The 23,883-nt window shown below is 33.8% G+C and overlaps 4 protein-coding genes across 4 annotated transcripts; 2 read left to right on the top strand and 2 right to left on the bottom strand.

The window, feature by feature from the left end:
* The first annotated feature begins 4,362 nt into the window (after positions 1-4,362).
* On the top strand, positions 4,363-4,686 carry LOC120770003 (glycine-rich RNA-binding protein 1-like). The gene has a single exon (XM_040097096.1). The coding sequence runs from the start codon at positions 4,363-4,365 to the stop codon at positions 4,684-4,686; it is 324 nt and encodes a 107-aa protein (XP_039953030.1).
* Positions 4,687-7,078: 2,392 nt separating this feature from the next.
* On the bottom strand, positions 7,079-10,357 carry LOC120772006 (tyrosine-protein kinase transmembrane receptor Ror2). Its single transcript, XM_040100366.1, has 5 exons — positions 9,560-10,357; positions 9,211-9,490; positions 8,897-9,139; positions 8,384-8,832; positions 7,079-8,322 (listed from the first exon to the last, which is right to left on the bottom strand). Exons 1-5 carry the CDS (start codon positions 10,085-10,087, stop codon positions 7,519-7,521), a joined length of 2,304 nt encoding a protein of 767 aa, XP_039956300.1. The 5' UTR covers positions 10,088-10,357; the 3' UTR covers positions 7,079-7,518.
* A 100-nt stretch (positions 10,358-10,457) lies between these two features.
* On the bottom strand, positions 10,458-11,708 carry LOC120772007. Its single transcript, XM_040100367.1, has 3 exons — positions 11,501-11,708; positions 11,221-11,307; positions 10,458-10,572 (listed from the first exon to the last, which is right to left on the bottom strand). Exons 1-3 carry the CDS (start codon positions 11,597-11,599, stop codon positions 10,537-10,539), a joined length of 222 nt encoding a protein of 73 aa, XP_039956301.1. The 5' UTR covers positions 11,600-11,708; the 3' UTR covers positions 10,458-10,536.
* Positions 11,709-12,290: 582 nt separating this feature from the next.
* LOC120770840 (tripeptidyl-peptidase 2) lies at positions 12,291-23,440 on the top strand. Its single transcript, XM_040098436.1, has 18 exons — positions 12,291-12,769; positions 12,869-13,003; positions 13,382-13,580; positions 13,640-13,809; positions 13,876-14,008; positions 14,076-14,319; positions 14,847-14,977; positions 16,062-16,295; positions 16,826-17,015; positions 17,074-17,195; positions 17,261-17,417; positions 19,277-19,479; positions 19,630-19,793; positions 19,855-19,966; positions 20,653-21,651; positions 21,720-22,038; positions 22,875-23,037; positions 23,110-23,440. The coding sequence occupies exons 1-18, from the start codon at positions 12,593-12,595 to the stop codon at positions 23,317-23,319; spliced, it is 4,062 nt and encodes a 1,353-aa protein (XP_039954370.1). The 5' UTR covers positions 12,291-12,592; the 3' UTR covers positions 23,320-23,440.
* The last annotated feature ends 443 nt before the right edge of the window (positions 23,441-23,883 follow it).

A 23,883-nucleotide genomic window follows, 5' to 3' on the forward strand; every position in this document is an offset into this window, starting at 1 on the left:
AATAGAATTAGTTCTGGTCTCTTTTCTTCGGTGCCGGATTTTCAGAAAAGGACATTGACATCCGCATTCCAACAAAAATTAGCCTAAAGAAGTCAAATCAAATATTCCGGCACCATTTTCCAAACCGTCTTTATAGGTGACGCTCAGCAAAACTTCTTAAAACTTAAACGAGTGGTTCTTGCAGGTGTGACCTGAACTGTTGTATCCTTCGGGAGCCGCTATTAGAATGATTTTATGATTTATCAGTTCAAGTCTGCTTATGAGCTTGCGACAATGAATTGTCTTTATGGAAGGAGGTAAGCTTTCTTAATAGCATTATGTACGAAACGACTAGCTAAACTAACTTTTTAGACAGATCATTCGAGAGTCGAGTCAAGCTGTCATGTTATTTTTGTTCAGTATTGTTTGGAATTTTATCCTGGAAAGACTTACGCTTGAACAACGTTTACAAATCGGTCAAATTTATTATGAAAATTCACGTTCTGTACAGAATGTGTTTGCACGAAGACCGTGAAGGGTTCATTCATAGTAACTTGGACCGACGTTTGGAACGACTTGGCGAATTTTACGTCGGGATCTTAAATTGAAAGCGTACAAAATACAGCTAGTGCAAGAACTGAAGCCGCTCGACCTTCCTAAGTGACATCGCTTCGCTCTATGGGCTCTTGAAAAGTTCCAAGAAGATCCGACGTTTTTGAGCCAAATTTTGTTGAGCCATGAGGCCTATTTCTGGATCAATGGGTATGTAAACAACGAAGAGGAGAAACCTGAAGAAATTCAAAAGCTGCCATTTCATCTAGAAGAAACAATGGTTTGGTGTGGCTGTGCACCGGTGGAATTATTGGTCCATATTTGTTTAAAAATGATGACGGTGGGAACGTAGCCGTCAATGGCGATCGTTATCGCGACATGATAACCAACTATTTGATGGCTTTCAACAAGACGACGCCACTTCCCACACATCGCATCAAGCAATGCATTTATTGAGAGAAAACTTCAGTAAGCAAATCCTTTCACGTTTTGGGACGGTCGATTGGCAACAAGATCGTGTGATATCACACCGTTAGACTTTTTCCTGTGGGAATATGTAAAGTCTAAAATCTATGCGGACAATAGCGCTTCGATTCAGGCCTTGGAGTAAAACATCACTCGTGCACTCGTGTCATTCGCAAGTCACCAGACGAAATGCCCGAACAAGTCATCGAAAATTTTACTCAACGGATGGACTATCTGAGACTTAGCCGCAGCCAATGTTTGTAAGAGATAATCTCTAATAAATAAATGCCAAAAAGTGTTCTTTCGAATAATAATAAAAATTCCATATTAAATTTGAAGTTGCTGTATTTTTTTTATTTTAAGTAGGAAACCTCGAAATATATCACCCTTAAGTTGACTGCGTGTTTGAAACAAACTTTGCTTACGAGCTGAAGGCTAATCAGATGGAAAGTTTTAACAAGCAAATGGAAAATTTATTAAATTGGTGACACGCCCGTAGTGAATAAAAGGAGGTTATTGAGAAAGTTCTAATGAAGGATTGTATTGAGAAATATTAAATATTTTCTTTTTTTACGGTCAGGATCAAATTTGGAGAGTTGTTATATAACATAACATAATGAAATTTTCTCCCAAGAAAGCATAATCAGGTCCTACCACCGGTTTTAGAGATTTCCGCAAGAGCCTGTTCTATGTCACCGGTACATCCAGTCCGAGAGCTGTTATTTTGGCTATCTAGCCCTGTTTGGATCGATAAATTCTAGTTTTTTTTAAGCTATTTTAGCCATTCTCTGGGAATGCAAAAACTATTCCAAAGTATTGAACAAGATGTCACAAAAAGTTGCTTGTAGCCATCATCTGATACTCCACACCTTTCGACTAACCTCAAAAGAAGTGTAGAAAGTTAATTTATCATAAAAATACTTTTAATTTAATTGATTAGCTATTCCACGTCAGTCTAAAGCTTGTAGAAATGTTTCAAATAAAATTAATGCGCACACCAAGAAATGGAAACCGAAGCTCGGCAAATCATGAAGCGGACTTAAAAGTATAAGCGATTTTAATAACTGGTTTCTATCTGATCCTGATAGTTTGAAATTTGAGTAAATAGTATTTTTCCAAATTGGACTCTTATATAGAGTAGATTCAAAATATACTTCCATACCCCGTTTTTTAGTGTGTAGTATATACCTGTATACCACATACGAGGAAATTTGTTGCCAGTTTTCGTCCACAGTTATTTTTTAAACAAATTTTTCCGTATTGAGTTATTCAAGTATGTCTTCTAAAGCTTTTCGTGCTTTTTTCCACGGGCGAGATATAATATTCTTCGTCTAGTGGTTCGATGTACAAAGGAACTTTCGGTTTTTTAATGTTATATAGGTATTTATGGAAGAAAAAACCGTGACCCATCTTGCGAGAGTTCAATTATGTGCGACCTAGTCCGTTTCGTGGACATGTATATTTCTATACCGTCTTTGTTCCATAACCAGAGTTGTCTTATTTTCTTTGAGAGTAAATCTATTGGAATGACGCTGCTTACCACTAGCACTGCGGATTCGGATACAGTGCAGTATACTGAGCCGCCTCCCAGGACTGTTGTTCTCTGCACCTTAGAAAGTACCATATTTTCCATCTATCTTGCACATTTAATGGTAATGGTCCATATTTTCCTACCATTTACGTGGCCGACTGGGTTGGATCCATTAACAGTTTTCTTCTACTAGCAAACGGACCTCCAGTATTTGTGATAAGTTCTGACAGTGATAGATTTTTTAGCAGCCCAGCACGTGACTTTGTTATCCACTTTTACCCCTAGGAATTTCAGTGCTTTTATCGTTTATGTTGGCGGTGATGTCGTCTGCATAACTGAAGACGTAGCACACACCTGTCATTTCAACGTTTAGAATTCAGTCATGCGTAGCATTTTAAAAATCTGATCCAAATATGTATCCCTGCGCTGCTGCAGAGGGGATTTTGAGTGCGAGTTTGTATCACATTATAGTTCACTTACTTGAAGATAGCTTCATATTATGTTCGTCAAGTAGGGAGGCCTTTTGAATAGATTTTTTAGTGCGCCCATCATAATGACCCATTTTGCGCTATTGAATGGGATTTTTTTTATCATACAAATATGTTGCGAGTTGTTTTGATCTCGAGAATTCGTTCTTCCGGCGCGCTTCTTCCATGTTATTCACGCCCATCCTGTTTTTCAGATAAATTGTCAACGAGGTCATCCAGCGATAGGCCTAGGAAATGTGCTGTTTTTACGAGATTGGAACATAGGGAGAGGGGTGTCAGATGGGTACGGTTAGCTGGGCATGCAAAGAGGTAGTTAGAATTATGAGGGGACTCGTTGCATGCTGGACATACGTTTGATATGTCGGGGTTGTTTCTGAATAAGTATGAGTTTAACTACTACAGTATCCAAAAAGCTGCGAAAGGGTTACGCACGATTCCCGCGGACACTCGAGCACTTCGTCTGCAATGCCCACGACAGCCGGTTCTACGTTACCGGAACTGAGCCGGATTTTATCCGACCAAGAGCTTTTTTTTGGAAATCTAACTTGTTGTTGTTGTTTTAGCGGGTACTTAGTTCCCGTTAGGATGGTAAGGATTAGCTAAGTTGTCGTCACCGTTTCGACGGGATCGGACCATAGGGAAATAGGAGTAAGATTTGTATGGTTAGCAGGACATGCAAAGAGGTAGCCAGTACCATGCGGAGACTCATTGCACGCAGGACATATATTGGATATGTCGGGTACAATTCTGAATAGATAGGAGTTTAACCTGCTACAGTATCTAGAACGAAGCTGCGCAACCTCGTTTTGATCGGTAAGTTTTCACTCCCATCCTCTTCTACAACGGCTCCGAGGGTGTACCTGCCCTCCTCCAGCCATGCATTACACATATATGTATAACAAACTGGTTCCGAAGCTCGTTCTAAACCATTTCAAAAGTGCTCAGCGCCGAACTATTAGTTTGAGTTTTCAGGTTACCGAATGTTCACTGTACACTTAACAAATTAAACGGGGAATACCGCCAAGATTTTCTTACTTTTCACATACAGTTAACACAGTTAATAATATCTTAACACTATTGAACAATAAATTTACATATAAACAAATAGCAGAAAAGTCCAAATAAATCAAATATACTCGAGGCGAGAGGGGTACCTCGAAATCACAACTCATTCATCGTCATTCAATTAGAACACCTGTACTAATTGGTAGATCACAATAATTCTTTGTCAGGCTAAATGACTGTAGAATGGAATTTCAGTTGAAAACAAGTCGTTGCAATTTTAAGATGTCTAAACTGGTTCTCAAAGTGATCCTTTCTATTTTGCTACTGTTTTGGATTTGCGAAATGGTGGCCGCTAGAGGAGGTGGCGGTGGCGGTGGCGGAGGTGGTGGACACGGTGGTGGTCATGGTGGATTTGGTGGTGGTCATGGTGGATTTGGTGGCGGACGTGGTGGATTTGGTATTGGTCGTGGAGGTTTTGGTGGCAGAGGATTTGGTCGCGGTGGTGGCGGCGCCATTTTTGGACCAGGATTTGGCAGATTTTATGGTGGCGGTTATCGAGGTTATGGTCGAAGAGCGCCCGTTGTTGTTGGTGGAGTGGGCGTTGTGGAGTATGAGCGGCCCTACTGTTATTACCATCCTTGGGCGTGTTATGATTACTACTACTGAATGTTGAGTTGGAAGTTTAATAGGAATTGTTTACAAAATTTAAGATAATTATATTTATTAATATTAAAAAAAAAGTATTTACAGTAATAAGCAAGGTTGCGAATTTTTCGATGCAAATTTTTGGATGCAAAATAAAAAAAAATTTAATTTCAGAAATTCCAATATTGGGTTTAATAAATTAATTTTGATATAAAAATTATTAATTAATTGAAATTTAATTATTAATTAATTGAAAATTAATCCAAAATGTTTTGAACTAAAAAATTAATTTTTAATTAAGTTTTGAAAATTACTTTTTTATTATTTTTCATTAATGTATTTAAGATTAAAATGTGTTTTCAATACTTTAGTTGGGTTTAAAAATTTTAAAATTATTTTTCATCAAGATTTTGGGATTACAAAAAAACATTGAATACAATTTGTATGAAATTATTTTTTGATGCATTAATTGCAGTCCTGATGATACATAATATAAAAAATATATATTATATTTATTATAAAAATAATAATACAAAAAAAAATTAAAAATTATATTTTTAATAAAAAAAATAAATCAAATGTATATTAAATTGTTTTGTGATGCATTATTTGCAACCCTGATAATAAGTATTATTCAAAAATATACATATTTATATAATACAAAATATTAATAATACAAAAAAGTAATAAATTATGTTTATAATAGTAATATATTATATTTATAATAAAAAAATTAAATCATATGTGTCTTAAATTATTTTTTGGTGCATTTTTTGCAACCCTGATAATAAGAAATATAAAAAAATATGTTTATATAATTTGAATTATAAAAAAATATTATTAATAACAAAAACAAAATAATAAATTTTATTTATAATAAAAACTTTTTTTGAGTGCATATATGTATGTATGTAATTGCATACACAAATGAGCATTATTCCAATAAACATTTTCCTTTACTTTTTTCACCAATTTTTTATTTATTAAGAAACTACATATGTATGTATTTATAAACATGATACGCTCTTACTTAATATTTAGTACGAAAATTTGTAGTGTCTTTTTTTAAATTTTATTTTATTATTACACAAACATCGGTTATTTGTTATACAATATGCAATTAAGTATCTATGTATGTTTGTTTGTTTCACTGTATATTATGTACAAGTGTATATATTGACTTTAAATATTATTTATGGTATATATTTTCTCAAATAAATCTCTTTTTTTTTGCTTTGCGCATAAATTATTAAAAAATATTGTACTCATAGCAAACAAAATTACTTTTTTATTGTAAAAGTAAATCATTAAATATGAATTTATTTAAAAATCCATCAGATATGTTGAATACTGATGCATTATTGTATGTGTATATATGTATAAATATATAAAAATTATCAGTATAATTCGTTGAGTTAAATAGTGCAGACTAGCGCTGCTCGATGATTGGAACGTGTTTGAGGAGGATTTTTGTTATACAAAAATATTAGATATTTAAAAAAAATGAAATTTTATACCCTTAACAGTGTGTATTGAGTTTATCACGACGTTAATAACGCTACGAATGAAACGTCGGAAATTATGTAGAGTACATATACTCGTAAATGATCAGCATGACGAGCTTAGTCGATTTAGCCATTTCCATCTGTCCTGTCCTCTCCGCTCGTCTGTATATAGGCGAATTAGTCATTCCGTTTTTGAGATATCGATCTGAAATTTTGTTTATATGCTTTTCTCTGCAAGAAGTTGCTCATTCATCGGAACCGTCGATATCGGACCACAATAGCATATAGCTGCCATACAAACTTAACGATAAAAATCCAGTCTTTGTATGGAAAACTTTTTCATTTGACGAGATATCTCCACGAAATTTGGCATGGATTACTAGATAAAGCAACGGTATATTTTCCGCAGAAATTGTTCAGATCGGACTACTATAACATATAGTTGCCATACAAACTTAACGATCAAAATCCAGTCTTTGTATAGAAAGCTTTTTTATTTGACGAGATATCTCCACGAAATTCGGCATGGATTATTAGCCAAAGCAATGATACATTTGCTGAAGAAATTTTTCAGATCGGGCTACTATAACATATGGCTGCCATACCAACTGATCGATAAAAATCCAGACTTTGTATGGAAAACTTTTTCATTTGACGAGATATCTTCACGAAATTTGGCATGGATTATTAGATAAAGCAACGGTATATTTTTCAAAGAAATATTTCAGATCGGACTACTATAGCATATAGCTGACATACAAACCGACAAACCGACAAATCAAAATCAATATTAAGATCTTTTATATGCTCTTATGCTGTAAGAAATGCACCTGTGAAGGTTATTATATCTTCGTTGTAGCCGAAGTTAATGTTTTGACTTGTTTTAACATAAATTTTATATGATTAAAATAAATATTAAATATATCTTATATTAAATGATTGAGTATATATATTTAATAAAAATATATATAAAAGTAAGGAAACTTTTTGAGCTGGACTGCATATGTTGCACACAACTACATAAATTATTGCCTGAACACAACTTTTCTGAGTACTCGTTTGTAAATATTATTATATATTAGCTCCATATAAATGCATAATTTGTGCTTATTGTTGTTGTTACACAATTTTTTATGTGCAAAACTATTGCTATGTCTTATGAACTTAATTTTTAAACCAACCATTGCTGAGTATTTTCGAACGGAAGTGTTTTTCTTGTTGCACTTATACTAAAATATTTCTTTGTATATATGTATATGAATGGATGTATGTATGTATATGGCCAGTTGAAAGTAAGTACAGCTGCTGTTTCATTACCACTTCACTTTTTTTCTCCACCATACGCGCTCTACATCATCGTTTTGCACTCGTACTCCACCAAACTGTGTTGTATACAATGATTGATTTCCGCAAAACTGGGACGTTCATTTGGTTTACGATTCCAACAACGACGCATTAAAGCATACACCGATAGTGGTGTATTGTCCGGACAGCTCAGCACGTTGCCTTCTTTGATGAACTTAATCACCTCTTCGTGTGTCAGCCCAAAGTAGGGTTGCAATGCGAACGAGAATATCTCCCACAAGCATATGCCATATGCCCAGACATCCGATTCAATGGAGAATTTGTTGTACAATATACTTTCGAGTGGCATCCAACGTATCGGTATAACATCATTCTCATCACCCTTATAGTAGTCTTGCAAGTATATTTTATGTGATAAACCGAAATCGGCAATTTTCACTTCCATTTGTTCGTTGATTAGACAGTTGCGTGTGGCCAAATCGCGATGTACAAACTTACGTTCGGACAAGTAAACCATACCGGCAGCAATTTGTGCCGCTATCTGCAGTAAGTGACCCTCATTCAATTCCTGACGATTGCGTTGTTGTATTTGATGCGTGGCATAGGGTGAACAGGCGCGTAAAAATTCACTTAAATCACCCGGTGACATGAATTCGAAGAGCAGACACATGGGTCGCCCCAAAGCGCATACGCCGAGCAGCTTAACAATATTGGCGTGGTCGAATTCAGCCAAGAGGCAGGCCTCACGTTCGAAATCCATCTGCATTTGATCGCTGGCGTCGTCTTTCAGCATTTTCACGGCGACCAGATAGTCATCGTTGCCGGGCACAAGACCAGGTGCTTTAGCCTACGCGATTATTAATTCAAATGTATTAATTGAATTATGCATTTTTTTATTACACACTTACCTGAAACACCCTACCGAAAGCACCTTGCCCCAACGAACGCACATACACGATATCGCCGCGCGGATATTCCAATTTCTCCAATTTCGTGTTTAAATTTGTTTTGGGCTCGGCTACACTGTGTACTGTTGCTGTACTTTTAATTGTGCCACACTTGTTGCTTATGGCCACCGCATTGTTCGAACCTAAAGTTTCTCTGCTCTCTGTCAAATTGCAATCGCCGCCGCCGCGCACCGAAACATTGCACTCGGAAGTTGGTACTGGTTGGCGTTGTTGTTGCGACGAAAATTCTTTGTGCTTGGATATCTTGTGTACTAGTAAAATAATCAAATGTAGCGCCACAATGCCAACGAAACCGATGCCGGCAAGTAGGAAGATCATGGATGGGGTGAAAAAAGTTTCCATTTTTATGGGTGTATTCAAATCTTTGGCAGTGAGATCAATATAATCAGCTGTAAAGAAGCATTAAATGTTTATTAATAATATTTAATCTAAATTTATTGTATATGCACTTACGGCAGAGTGGTATATCGCAGTGCTGCCAACGGACGGACTCATCGAGCGTGTAACACCATGGATAGGGTTCTTCGCCACCGGCATTACGGCAGAAATTTTCACCATTAGCTATTTGTGGAAACACCTGTGGCGGTTGGATATGTTTGTGCGGATGTTGTACGTCCCAGCGTTGACATGGCAAACCCGTTTTCGTTACATTTACCGTGCCGAGATAGTAACGGCCGTTGCCATTGCGACAATCGTCTATTAAAATTTAGTATAGTATAAGAAGAAGTGTAACATAAATATTAAGTTTATGTGTATGTTATACTTACAGCTTACTTCATCTCCTTTGAGCTCCGTTAATCCAATGTACGAGCAATTCGGTTTCTTTGCGGTGGCATTGTGTCTTGGTAGTACGCTACAGTTGGGTAAACGGAAATGCAAGCGACTCTTCAGAAATATATTACGCTCCTTCTTCTCCTCAATCAACACCCAATCGTTGTAGCAGAATTGTAGATGTGTCGCTGTACAATCCTCATAGCATAACGGCACTTTTATTGTACGTCCATTTTCCCTCTGACAATGTGGGAATGCGTAGGCGCACAGCATTTTCTATAAAGAATGAGCAGATTAACTTCCTAAGCTTACGATAATAATTGTATTACAGGTGCGGGCACTCACCTCTGCCGCTTGTCGGCATAATCCCGTCAAGTCGGCAATTAATTCTTCCCACAATGCGGTTGTAATTTGCTCGTTCTTCCAGCCGCCCGTCGGATCTTCACGACTATACCATACCTGTCCGCTTATATATTGCTTACAAATTATACCATTGTATGGCGCACAATAGCCCTTCTCCTCGTGCTCGTATTCGTGCAATCCAGCGGCATTCACGGCAGCGTGCTGATGTTGATGTCGCCCTCCCGCTGTTGTCCCACTATCTCCTTCGTGTGGCGTTTTCGAGGAAGTAGCGGCGGCATTGACGCTGTCGATTGTAAACAAAAATACCGCAGCCACCGCGAGCAAAACAAAAGTCCGAATAAAAAAACAACAAGCATCGATAAAGTGGCCCACAGCGAAATTGCCGCTTTTGCCACATTTCCTCTTAAGCTTAACACTAATAGGCGCACTGCTCCCCACACCCAGCGCCAAATGGCTTCTGGTGTTTTCTGTTAGTTGCGCCCCCTTTTGCACAATGCACGACCACTTCATCGTATCGCCTTTGCGTTGGAAAATGTGAAAAACCGTACTTTTCACTTATTTTTATGATGCCCTTTTAACATTTTAACTACAGAGTAGCTTTAATACCACTTTAATAATAAAATATTCTATTTTTAACAATTTTTGTACAATTATTTGCAGTTTAATTATGCTGAAATTATTTTTCTGCCTTTGAAGACGCCTTATGAAGTGTGACTGACAATTGGGAGGATAATTGATAGTAGGCAATGTTAAGGGTGGTTTTTCCTTCAGTACAGGGATGTTTCACTGCACATAAAGGACTACACAAAGAGGAAGAAAAATACAGAGACTCAACAGCTGACTCCGCTACATTACACTATCAAGGAAATAGGAAGCAATATTTGTTTTACAAGTTTTATTTGATATCCTTCATTAATGTTACACTATAAATGTGATTAAATTGCATATATACACGACATTTAATTACTTTCTTTATCGGGAATGGATTCCAAGCCCTGTGGGAATGAAAAAAAAAATATTTGTATGAATATCCAATAAGGGTGCCTATTTTTCAATTGTAACTGATAAACTAAACTTTTTCGAGTAAGTGAAATATTTAGAATTAAAGATAAAATAAATAGGAACCAAAAAATATATATTTGTACACATTTAAAAACATTGTTTTGGCAGGAAATTTAAAAAATTAGATTCTCTAATAGGGAAAAGAATGCCCTTTCTACCATTTTCTATAAATGTTTTATAACAAAAGTAATATTATCAACGATATACATATGTATGTCGTCATGTGAAGACTGGAAAATATATGGATATATGTATATGTACATTCATTGATGACATATTTTTATAAATTCGATTAGTAATCATGAAAATTTAGTTTTTATTAAGTTACTGATTGGCGCCCTTTAAACAATTAACAATATCTACTTGCTATTGCATTTTGCTTATAAAATTGTCGGTACGGTAAATTGCCAAATCGAATTTGTAGTTAGTAATTTCTTTTTTGAAAATCGGAAACTTTAAATATACCAATAAATTTTGAAAATATTGCAAAAACTAATAGCACTCGAATCCTAACTTTTGCTTTTGTTGATAAACAAGCACTCGCTGAAACTATTATAATTTTCCAACTAGTTGATACTCACATTCTGAATGTATGGATTTTTGGTTAGTCTGCTGTCGCGTTGATACAAAATCCGGTCGAAACGTTCGTCCATATTGCGGCGGTAGGACTGTAGGATAGTTAAAAATACAATTTAATTAATTGATGTAGGAACAACTGTCATAAAGTGAACGAAATTAATTAATTTATAAACTGAATTAAAATACTAATATGTTGAAAAGATGCGAAGCACTACGATCCAGCACACAGTTATATAAGCTGACTGTGTCATCCGGAATATACTTCAACCAACATTTACTTACATTGCCAAGGGTCAATTTGTTAAGACCCCACATAGCGTACACAGGAACTGCAAGTACGACTGTGATAATGCCGGCTGAAGGTAAGATTTCGTACCACATTTTATTAAGTTTGTTACTTTATGATTTGTAAAAGAACGAAACAACTTTCAACGAAATTTCACGCACCAACACAAACTTTTTTCACAATACTTTGACAGCGAGTAGCAGATATGACATTTCGATCAGCTGGCTGTGAGCTGTCAATAAAAAGACAGCAACGCTGCACACAAAGAATTTTAACGCCGACCAAGCAGAATTTGAGCTTAGTTATCGATAACACATCGTGCTATATAGGAAAAGTTTATTTACCCAATTCGAAAAAATTTTACTCGGAAATCAAGATACAACTGGATTAGTTGTGATATCTCTATCATTCTTCAACCAGATTGGAGTTAAGCAATGTTTCAAAGAGCATATTTTAGAAATTAGCAAAGCTATCCATAACAAAAAAGCTATCAAAAATACAGCAACAGTTCACAGTATTTTCACAAAAGTTGCGACACTTTTTTGTCTTTTTTTTTTTGTACTACTTTTATATATACTTATTTCAAAATTCTCAGTGCGTTATTGAATGTTTATAACAATAAACTTGAGTTTAGAAATAATTGTTACGAAAATTATTGGGCTAATTAGAACAGCAGGATTCTCAAGGCGACATCTAGCGTAATTACATCCCAATTTTACCTGTCACCGGCCGCTATTTGTAAAACGGCAATTTGCAAAACAACAACAAATACAGTACCAACAAAGCTGACATCTACAAAACGGTGACAATTGCTTTTCATCGTTCGTTTCATAGACGGCAGAAAAAATTGTTGATTAGACATTTCGGACGGACAATTTATTGTCAATTAGGTTTAAATTAGTTAAAATCAACATTACTATAATTTATTGCTTTTTTGCCCACACAAAGGTGCTTTAAAAACGGCATCAAATTCAAGCAGATTTGTAAAGAGCCTGCGTACAACCAGAGGATACGTAACGATTAGTACCGTTGTTAATCAGCAGCTAACTAAAGGTGAAAAGGTAGAGCAGGAGCAGCCAGAAGCAACAATGGCGGCGAGTAATAGCAGTGGTATCATTGAAGCCACTTTCCCGAGCGGCGCATTGGTGCCCAAAGCTGAAACAGGAGTTTTAAATTTCTTGCAAAAGTATCCCGATTATGATGGGCGTGACACCGTGATCGCCATTTTCGATTCAGGCGTTGATCCGCGTGCATCAGGTTTGGAGGCAAGTAATTTTTTGTTTTAAAATTTAAAATTTAGAGGTTAAGATTTAGTTTATTAATTAAACATTTTATGATATATATTTCTTTCATATCTTCAATAGACTTTATGTGACGGTAAATCTGTGAAGGTGATCGAGCGTTTTGACTGCACGGGTTGTGGTGACGTTGACATGTCCAAAAAAGTTAAAGCCAATGATAAAGGCTTCATCACGGGCTGTTCTGGACGCCAACTTAAAGTAGGTGCATATAGTTTGGAATAAATTAATGTTGATTAGCTGTCGCGAAAAATAACAGTTATACAAAAAAAGTAATATTAATTTTGTGAAAATTAAAATGCGTACGTATGCATATTATATGACACAAAATAATGTCGCGTTAATAAAATTTCGAATGATTAAGCATTTTAACACTAATAACCGGATCGGCCTGCTTAAAATTTATATCTACTTAAGTGCATTTGCATATGTGTGTGTACTTATCTGCTTATATCAAAAATCTAATAATACTTCATTCGCAATTACATGGTGCTCTTTGTTTTGTTTATTTTTGTCATTATACGCTTATAGTATATTATAATTGCAATTCATCTTATCTATATCTGATCACTATTGTAGTTGTCACCGCAAATGACTGCTTCTAACACTGCCAGTGGCGAATATCGTATTGGTATGAAAAACTTCCATGACTTGTGCCCATTCAAAGTGAGAGAGAACATAACCAATTTTTACAAAACCAAGGATTGGGATGGCCCTAATAAACTGGCCACTGCGGCAATTGCACGCAAAATCAGCGAATTCGAAGCGCAAAATTCAGGTTTCTGGAGTAAAATATAACGTTTTCATATTTGATCTATAACATAAACTCAACCGTAGATTTAACGAAATTGAGCTGGGATAAGAAATTGATTAAAGAAGATTTAGATAACACTTTAGAAATGTTAAACAATTATGAGAAGATATACAAGGACATAAGAACAACCTATGACTGTGTTTTGTATCAGACCGCCAACGGTTGGCAAGCAGTCGTGGATACTACAGAAAAGGTGCGAATAGAAAGTGATGAACAAAGAAAAGTTTCTAAAATATTTTTTTTTTTTGATAATATTTAGGGTGATCTTGAGAACGCGTTGCATCTTGGCGAGTATACGAAGACGCACGAAATAAAGAATGTTGATGACTTCTTCTCCATATCGATGAATGTGCATGATAACGGCGATGTGCTCGAGATTGTGGGCATGTGCTGTAAGTGAAAATATAAACAAACGTATTTTAATTCTTATTTATTCATGCCTTCGGCCAACATTTTCAGCATCACATGGCACACATGTCGCTTCCATTGCCAGTGGCAATCACGCGTCCAAGGATGTCGACGGCGTTGCGCCAAATGCACGCATTGTCTCGATTACAATCGGTGATGGGCGTTTAGGTTCGATGGAGACCGGCACAGCGCTTGTGCGTGGCATGATGAAAGTTATGGAATTGTGTCGCTCCGGTACCAAAATAGACGTGATCAATATGAGTTATGGCGAACATGCGCACTGGTCTAATGCCGGGTGAGTTGCACGATTCGTCGTTTATGTTTATAATGATATTAAATTATTTATTATACCGATTTTCAAAATTGTACCAAAACGAATCTACTTTGAAATTTAAATTGAATTGAATTTTACAAAAACAAACACCATAAATATCAAAAAGTCAAATATATCAATATGAAAGTCCTTTGATTGTCGATAAGAAACGTAAAAGGAAACGGAAAGCCTACATGAGGTAATATATTTCCAGCCTTTTCTTTCATTGTTAGACGTATGCGCACACATTTTGATTAACATTTTTAATTGAATTGTGATTAACAGTGCGTTTTGTTGCACGCAACCACAAATACTAGCAAAATTTCAAAGTAAATTCATTTGTTGTTGCCTTAAAAGCAATAGCTTCTGTGTTAATTGATTAATAAATAATTAGATTTTTTTTTTTTTTGTTATTGTTGCCTCATGTTGATTTTCCGTGCTCGTAAATACTAAAATTCACAATTTTTTTAATGTTTATTCTGTTTCTTTGTTGTTTTTGTTTTATTTAGTCGCATCGGTGAGCTAATGAGCGAAGTTGTCAATAAATACGGTGTTGTGTGGGTAGCCTCTGCCGGTAATCATGGACCAGCTTTGTGTACTGTTGGCACGCCACCCGATATTAGTCAACCTAGTTGTATTGGTGAGTAAAAAAACACAGTAAATTTATGTTTTATATTGAATTTTTTAATGTTAAAAAATATTAAAATGTTATGAAACAAGATTAATTTGAATTTTTTGATAAAAAATTAAAAACTAAATTAAAAAGGTTTTATGAAAATTTTTAATTAAAAAATTATTAAAATTTTATGTTCAAAAAAATAAAATTATTTTTATAGTAGCATAAAATTTTTTGTTACACATTTAAGTTAAAAAAAATAAATAAAATTTTACTTAAAATAAACACATTTTATATTAAAAAATTCAATAAGCATTGATTAAAAATTTAATTTATACATATGTATATAAAAAAATTATTAAAACTTTTATGTTCAAAAATAAAATAAATATTGATTAAAAATTAAATTTATATATAAAAAAAGCTCTTAAAAATAAATCACCCGATATAAAAAATGTGTATTAAAAAATGTAAAACTTAAATTTTATTAAATAAATTAAAATGACATATAATAAAATAATTTAAATTTTGTTCAAAATTGATTCAAATTTTATAAAAAAATTAAAACATGATTATTTTTTATATAAAAAATTTCATTTAAAATTCCACAAAAAAAAAATTAAAATTTTATATTAAAAATTAAAGTAAAAATTTTATAAGAAAAGTTTTAACTAATAATTGTTTCAAAAATTGAAAAAGAATATTAAAAAAATTTAAAATTAATGTTTTATATAAAAAGAAAAAAATTTAAATACTATATGAAAAATTTAGATTAAAATGTAAAGAAAATCAAAATTTAAATTTTTATGTAAAAAAATATAAATTGAAAAATTTAGTTTAAATTAAAAAAATTAAATTTAACGTAAAAATATCAAAAATTAAAAATCTTTATTAAAAAATCTGAAAATAATATTTTATACCAAAAATTAAATTTTTATAAAATAATTAGAATTTTATTAAAAAAATAAAATAAAATGTTTATAAAAAAGTTTATTAAAATTTTACAAAAAAATTAAAATTGTATAAAAAAATTAAATTGAAATTGTATATTAAAAAAAAATTAATTAATTAAAATTAATTTTGAATAAATTTTGTTATATTCACCTAGGTGTTGGCGCTTACGTCTCGCCGCAAATGATGGAAGCGGAATATGTGATGCGTGAAAAATTGCCAGGCAACGTCTACACATGGACATCACGTGATCCCTGTATTGATGGCGGTCAAGGCGTAACGGTTTGCGCGCCCGGCGGCGCTATCACATCAGTGCCACAATTTACAATGAGCAAATCGCAATTAATGAATGGCACCAGCATGGCAGCACCGCATGTGGCGGGCGCAATTTGTACGTATATAATTTTTAATAAATATTTTTATTTTTTTTTTAATATTTTACAAATTTTTTTAATTATAATTTTTGAATGTTTTTATTTTACATATCTAAAATTTTTTAAAAATTATTCAAATAATTGTTTAATTAATTTTTTGGAATTTTATTTTTTTTTAGTATGTAAAAAAACTAGTTTTTAATATTTTTAAATTTTGTTGGTTTTCAGTTAATTTTTTTTAATGCTATTAATTTTTTTGTTAACATTTTAAGAAAAATTTAATTATTATTTTTAAATGTTTTAATTTTTTATACTATATATAAATTTTTTAAAAATATTTTAAAATTTTGTTAATTAATATTTTTTAATTTTATTAATATTTTATATTAACTGCCTTAAAATTTATTAAAATTTTTTTAATTATAGCTTTCAATTTTTTAATAAATTTAAAATTGTTTTTTAATTTGTTTAATTAATTTTAAAAATTATAAGTAAAATTTTTAAATCTTTTTAAAGTATTTTTTAAAATTTTTTCACCTACTTCCAGCGATTCTAATTTCCGGTCTCAAACAAAAGGGCATTAAGTATTCCCCCTACAGTATCAAGCGTGCCATCACCAATACTGCCACCAAACTCGGCTACGTCGATCCATTTGCCCAAGGCAGCGGTTTGCTGAATGTGGAGAAGTCGTTTGAACATCTCACACAACACGCTGAAGCGTCTGAGAATATGCTGCGGTACGAGCACTTAATTTATTTGCACCATATATTTTGATTTATTGCCTTGAAATTGCAGATTCGCTGTGCGTTGTGGCGCACAAGCCGCTAAAGGCATACACCTACGCCAGGGCGTGCTGAAGAAACCAATCGAACAGGACGTTTCCATCGAGCCAGTATTCTTTAATGACCTGGAGACTGGTTGGTTTATTTTATTTTTTTTAGATTTAATTTAACATCATAAATTGTTGCTTTATTTTCTTTAGAACCACATCAAAAGTTCAACTTTAATATGCGTTTGAATTTGATATCCTCACAACCGTTCGTGCAATGTGGCGCTTACTTGGATTTGAGTTATTCATCGCGTTCCTTGACCGTCAAGATTGATCCCACAGGCCTGCCGCCCGGTGTACACACGGCAAAGTGAGTGTTTTGAGCAACGGAAGAGGGAATAGTAAAGGTTTTTATACTCTTGCAGTTGCTACAGAGTATTATAGTTTTGTTCACCTAAGGGTTGTACGTATCAAATAAAACTAAGCGAGATAGATACGGGGTTATATGTATATAAATGATCAGTATGACGAAAAAAGTTGAAATCCGGTTGTCTGTCCATCCGTCCGTGCAAGCTGTAACTTGAGTAAAAATTGAGATATCTTGATGAAACTTGAAATGTAGGTTTATTAATACAAAAAAAAAATCGAGTTCGTAGATGAGCGTAATCGGACCACTGCCACGCCCACAAATCGCTATTAACCGAAACAAAGTGCTATAACTATTCATTATATTAGGATATAAAGCTGTAACTTGGTACAGAGGATCCCCGTAATCTGTGGATAAAATTTTTTGAGAAAGTGGGCGTGGCTCCGCCCTCCAACAAATTGAATGTACATATCTCCTAAACCACTTAAGCTACAACAACCAAATTTGTTGAGTAGAAATGTTATAGAACTTCTATCGACAGTGTGAAAATGGATCGGAGGATAATCCCTTTCACTCCTCATGTAACGGTACTGTTCAAAACTACTAAAAGCGCGATAAATCAATAACTAAATACATCAGATATTAAATTTTACCAGCAGGATGGTATTCTAGAGCTTTATAGGAGCTAATGTGAAAATTGGACAATGGGCGTGAAACCGCCCACTTGTTGGTGAAATCCCATATCTATAGACCCGACTAATCGATTTCGACAAAATTTGGTACATAGCATTCTTATTACATTCATGTGTCACGTTGTGAAAATGAGGGGAATCGGACAATAACCACGCCTACTGCCCATATAGCACAATTTTAAACCAGTTTCCAGTACACAAATCAAGAAACAATTAATACGAATAATGTCTTTAGTGTGTTCCACCTTGCGACCAAAAATCGTTTAAATCTAACAAAAATTGTTCAAGCCCCTAGGTATCAAATATGTATTTGAACCCCAGTACCTATAGTTGGCTTTTGACCGGAAATCTCGGTGAAGAAGTGAGATATATAATTGAAATTCAGGGATATTAATTCTTTGACAATAATATGTCCGTGAGTCAAATATGGGTTGAATTGAACCAATACTTCCCACAGCCCCCATATACCTAATATAAAGATTTTCGAACTTCGGGGTGACTTTGTACCGCATATATCGGCCAATATGTGAGTTCTCCAATGAAAATAAGAGAACGTGTTTTATTCATAACGGTCAGTTATTTTGTGTGCCTAAAATACTTTTATATATACATATGTACATAAATATTTTTTAATATTTATTTTTTTAAATTTTTTATTTTTTTGTTTTTTTTTTTGTTAATTTTTATTGTTTTTTAATTTTTGTTTTTTTTAATTTTTATTTTTTTTTAAATTTAATTTTTTAATTTATTTTTTTTTTTTAATTTTTATTTATTTATTTTTTAATTTTTTTATTTTTTTTTTTTATTTTTTTTTTTTAATTTTTATTTTAATTTTTTTTTTTTTATTTTTTTTTTTATTTTTAATTTTATCATTTTTTTTGTTTATTTTTTGTTAAATTTTTTTTATTATTTTTATTTTTTTTTAGTATTATTATTTATTTTTTTTTTATTTTATTATTATTATTTTATTATTATTATTTTTTTTTTTATTATTATTATTTATTGTTTTTTTATTTATTTATTTTTAGTTTTTATATTTTTTTTTATATATTCTACATTTTCTTTATGTATCCGGTTAAGACCTATTGGTCTCATTACAGCTTTTTTATGTGCATTTTTAGAGTTATATTCCCATTCCTCATTTAATTAAAATTGTATTTATAATCTCAGCATATCTGCTTACGACTCCAATTGCGTGCAGAAGGGTGTGCTGTTCCAAATACCAGTGACCGTAGTGCAGCCACATGTCATCAACTGTAATGAGTCGGTCACCTTTGAATGCACATCAACCAAAAGCGATGGCAGCATTGAATTCCAACCAAACACCATACAGAGAGACTTCATTATGGTGCCACGCGGTGCTACATGGGCCGGTAAGTGGCTAGTTTGAGCATAAATATGTATGTATCTATATATTTTTTTATTATTACGTTTTGGCTCATATGCCTTTTAATACATCTAGATTTGTATCTAGATTTCTAATATCTGTATATATTTTTCTTTTTTGTTGTTGTTGTTTGCAGTTTTGCGTATGCGTTCCACCGACAAAAATCGCGAAAATCTTATTGGTAAATTCTTCGTACACACCATGCAAATCTTACCACGGTTGTCCTGTCGTGTCTTGGAGACTATGAAAATTTTGCCTGTGAATTCGGAAAATGACACCACTTTGCATTTTCTATGTCAGGTAAGCCCAGCACATGAAATTATTTTCATTATTTAAATTAATACTGCTTGCATAACCTTAGGAGGACAACATACTGGAGCTGTGCATTGCCAAATATTGGTCCAACTATGGCACAACGCATATCAAATACAGTTTGGAATTCCATGGCATCAAAGCGAACAACACGAATCCTTGTAAGTTTCACTTTAATTTCTGGGTGCTTGTAGAATTTTATACCGAGAACAGGGTATATTAAGGCTGTTATGAAATTTGTAACACTCAGAAGGAAACGTCAGAGCCTCTATAAAGTCGATTTAGCCAAGTCCGTCTGCGCGTTTGTATATAAGCGAAATAGCCCCATAGTTTTTAAGCTATCTATATGAAATTTTGCATACATCCCTTTCTCCCCAAGAAGCTCCTCGTTTATCGGAACTGTCGATATCGGAGCCTACAAACTGAGCAATCAAAATCAAGTTCTTATATGGAAAACTTTTTATTTGGCGCGATATCTTCACACAATTTTGCTTGGATTATTGACGAAAGTACTGTTACAATATCCGAAGAAATTGTTTAGATCGGACAGCTATATCATATAGCTGCCATACAAACTGAACGGTCAAACTTAAGTCCTTATATGGAAAACTTTATTATTTGACGCGATATCTTCACAGAATTTGGCATGGATTATTGCTCAATGTAACGGTCCAATTTCCGAACAAGTTTTTCAGATCGGACCATTATAGCATATACATAGTTGCCATAAAAACTGAGAAGGTTGTGTTTTCGTATAGCTTCGGTGCAGCGGATGTAAACATTTTTTCTTGTTGTTGTTTTTTATTGATTAATTTTTTAATGTTGCCATCTCGATTTCTCCCTTTAGACATCATGCCCGCTGCGCGTGGCATACACAAGCTTGATTTTGTCGCTTTGAAGAGCGAAGACTTGCAACCACAAATCCAACTGAAGACTGCCGCCGTTGTATTACGTCCCACTGAAGCGAAAATCACGCCACTCAGCGCACTGCGCGATGTCATACCCGAGGGTCGTCAAATCTATCAGAACATGTTGACGTTTGTGCTGCAAGTTGCGAAAGCGCAAGAAGTAGCCGTCTATGCGCCACTCTTCAATTCGCTACTCTACGAAGCCGAATTCGAATCACAGCTCTGGATGATGTTCGACGCGAATAAAGCGATGGTCGCCTGCGGCGATGCACACTCACACAAGGTCTACACGAAGTTGGAGAAGGGCGAATACACGATTAAATTGCAATTACGCCACGAGAAACGCGATCTTCTGGAGAAAGTGTACGAGGCGAATATGGTGGCGCTCTTCAAATTGTCCAACGCCATTAATATGGACTTGTATGATCATTATAATAATTGTTTGACCGGTCGGCGCAAGTTTACCAACTGTGTGCTCAAGGACACACCCGCCAAGGTGCTCTACGTGGCACCCTTGCCGCAAGAGAAGCTGACCAAAGCGAATTTGCCGGCAAACACTGCTTGGTTGGCCGGTACAGCAACCTTGGCCAAAGATGAGGCGGTGCGTCGTGTCGATTCATATGACTTCACCTACTACTTGAATCCGCCGGAGAAGAAGAATGGTAACGGCAGCGCGGGCGGCAATGCGGGCAGCGGCAATAACTCCGCAAATGCAAGTAAATCAAAAACCAATATCACCGTGCCGAACGCATCGGTGAACACATTGAGCTCGCTGAACACCGATGTTGGTGACACGGTGACGGCGTCGGGCGATGGCGCGGCAGCGTCGGGTGCTAACTCCAGCCCCGGTGCGGGCACTTCGTCGCCGAAGAAAATGACCACGGACGAGTATGCCGAGGGTCTGCGCGACTTCCAATGCATGATGATCTCCAAATGCGGTGAGTGCCCGGCCAAAAGCGCTTTTTCAACTGTTTGTTATGCATTATATGTATGTTTTCGTTTTCAGAGATCGGCAAGGCTGAGGACATTTACGACGAGGTGATTGCCGCGCATCCCAAGTATTCGTTGGCGCATGTGCTCTTCATGCAAAATATCGAAAGCACTGAATACAAACCCTTGCTGCCGCACGCGTTCGTCAAAACGGTGAACTCGAATGTGGACGATGATGCGCACAAAGAGGAAATGTTGAGAATACGCACCGCCTTGGAGCGTGTGTCGCAGCTGGGTGGCTATGTTATAAATGACATGAAGAGCGAATATGATGAGTTGCTCGCCTATTATGGTCTCAAGAGTGACACCCGTCCGGATGCTAGTAAAATTAAGACGTAAGTGTGAGCGGTTCTAACCTCAAATACTGAAAAATTTTACTTAAACGTGTTATTTTTTTTTTTTTCAAATTTTTTGTTTTTTAATGTTTTGAATTTTTTTAAACTCTTTTTTTTAATTATTTAATTTTCAAAATTTTTATTTTTTTTAAATTATTTTATATTTTTTGTGTTTTTTTTTTTTTTTAATATTTTAATTTTTAAATATTATTTTTTTAATTCTAAATATTTATTTTTTAATTTTTTTGAAATTTTATTTATTTTTTATATTTTTTGTTTTGTTTTTAATTTTTTATTTTTTAACCTTTTTTTTATTTTTAAATATTTTTATTTTTTTGTTTAATTTTTTTTAATTTTTTAAATTTAATTTTTTTATTTTTGTTATTTGTTTTAATTGTTTTTAATTTAATTTTTTTTTTTATTATTTACTACTTCAATGTTTTCTTTATTTTTTTATATATTATTTTTTGTCTTTTTGAATGTTTTGAATTTTTTTAAACTCGTCTGTTTAATTATTTCATTTATCAAAATTTTTATTTCTTTAAATTTAAAAAAAAAAATTATTTTTTTATTCTTTTTTTTCTGTTTTTATTTTATTTTTTTATATTTTTTAATATTTTTTAATTTTTTTTATTTTTTTTATTTTTGTTTGTAATTTTTTTTTATTTAATAAATTTATTTTTTGTATGTTTTATTTATTTTTTAATTTTATTAATTTTTTTAATTTATTTTAATATTTTTGTTCTAAACTTTTTTGAATACTTTTTTTAAATTCTGTATTTTTTCAATATTTGTTTTTCTCATTTAAAATTTTTTTTAATGTTGTCTTTATACAGAAATATGGACAAGAAAAAGGCGAATTTGTTGGAGGCTTTGGCCAGGAGGGGTGTGGCCAAAATCAAGATTAGCATTATCGATGGCAATATGAAGGATCACTTGGATGAATTCAAAGACATCTATGTGGAGATAATCAAGCTGTCGGATCCCACTGATTCAAAAGTGCGTATAGCAGTACCTTGTCAAATTTTCTGTAGGCTTATGATAACATCTTTCATATTTCTTTTATTTTAGGTCATCAACTTCACGCTGTGGCACGCCTATGCGAATGCTCAATACGGTCGCATGTTCAAAATATTGCAGAAAATGTACGATGATAAGCGTCAACGTGAGATACTTGAAGAGTTGAATGCGCTGGCTGGCTCTTTAGGTTTCGCGCATGTGCAGACTGCCATCCAACGTATAACTGTAACCGCATATCCGAACAGCTTCCGTATATTCTAAAAAAAAAAAATAGCAAAACAGCAAAATATATAAAACAATTTCAGTAAAGTAGCAAATATCCTGCTCGGCAGAGCGAAGTCTACGCACAGCATAATTCAATACGTTAAAATAATTAAAAAAACACAAGGAATATACTATCAACTTATATATATATATATAGTTCATATGTTTTCATCTATGTATGTATGTATGTAAGATTATCTTTCTTAAGAAAGTGTGTATTAAGTTTCTCTGTTTAAATTGTTCTTCAGCACTTGTATTGTAAACGTAAAATTTAGCCCATGAATATACTTGTAAACTCCTCAGCAAGCTAAAAAAAAGTAAAATTAAACAATTTTTATTACTCAAAAAAGTAGTGGTTTTTCATTCCAATTATAAGATTGCTACTAAGTGGTTTTTACAGAAAAAATTTTCATCATTAAGATTAATATAATATGTGGAAGCAGTCTGAAGTTCAACTCGTATTTCCGAAACGCTCTCCACGCTACGTTCGCATTAATCATGTTTCGTGATCACCTAGCCAGTGCAGCTGCTATCTCTTGATTCGCTGAACTATGTCAATGT

Source organism: Bactrocera tryoni, chromosome 3 (genome assembly GCF_016617805.1).
Source record: "Bactrocera tryoni isolate S06 chromosome 3, CSIRO_BtryS06_freeze2, whole genome shotgun sequence".
In the NCBI taxonomy this organism is placed as follows: Eukaryota; Metazoa; Arthropoda; class Insecta; order Diptera; family Tephritidae; genus Bactrocera; species Bactrocera tryoni.

Coding starts and splice junctions, on each gene's coding strand:
- LOC120770003 (XM_040097096.1), top strand. CDS start 4,363: ATGGTGGCCGCTAGAGGAGGTGGCGGTGGCGGTGGCGGAGGTGGTGGA.
- LOC120772006 (XM_040100366.1), bottom strand. CDS start 10,087: ATGAAGTGGTCGTGCATTGTGCAAAAGGGGGCGCAACTAACAGAAAAC. Junction 8,833..8,896: donor CTGCGATATACCACTCTGCC/GTAAGTGCATAT, acceptor GCTTCTTTACAG/CTGATTATATTGATCTCACT. Junction 8,323..8,383: donor CTTTCGGTAGGGTGTTTCAG/GTAAGTGTGTAA, acceptor ATAATCGCGTAG/GCTAAAGCACCTGGTCTTGT.
- LOC120772007 (XM_040100367.1), bottom strand. CDS start 11,599: ATGTGGTACGAAATCTTACCTTCAGCCGGCATTATCACAGTCGTACTT. Junction 11,308..11,500: donor ACAAATTGACCCTTGGCAAT/GTAAGTAAATGT, acceptor ACTATCCTACAG/TCCTACCGCCGCAATATGGA. Junction 10,573..11,220: donor AAAATCCATACATTCAGAAT/GTGAGTATCAAC, acceptor TCATTCCCACAG/GGCTTGGAATCCATTCCCGA.
- LOC120770840 (XM_040098436.1), top strand. CDS start 12,593: ATGGCGGCGAGTAATAGCAGTGGTATCATTGAAGCCACTTTCCCGAGC. Junction 13,581..13,639: donor ATTCGAAGCGCAAAATTCAG/GTTTCTGGAGTA, acceptor ACTCAACCGTAG/ATTTAACGAAATTGAGCTGG. Junction 17,418..19,276: donor CCCGGTGTACACACGGCAAA/GTGAGTGTTTTG, acceptor TTATAATCTCAG/CATATCTGCTTACGACTCCA.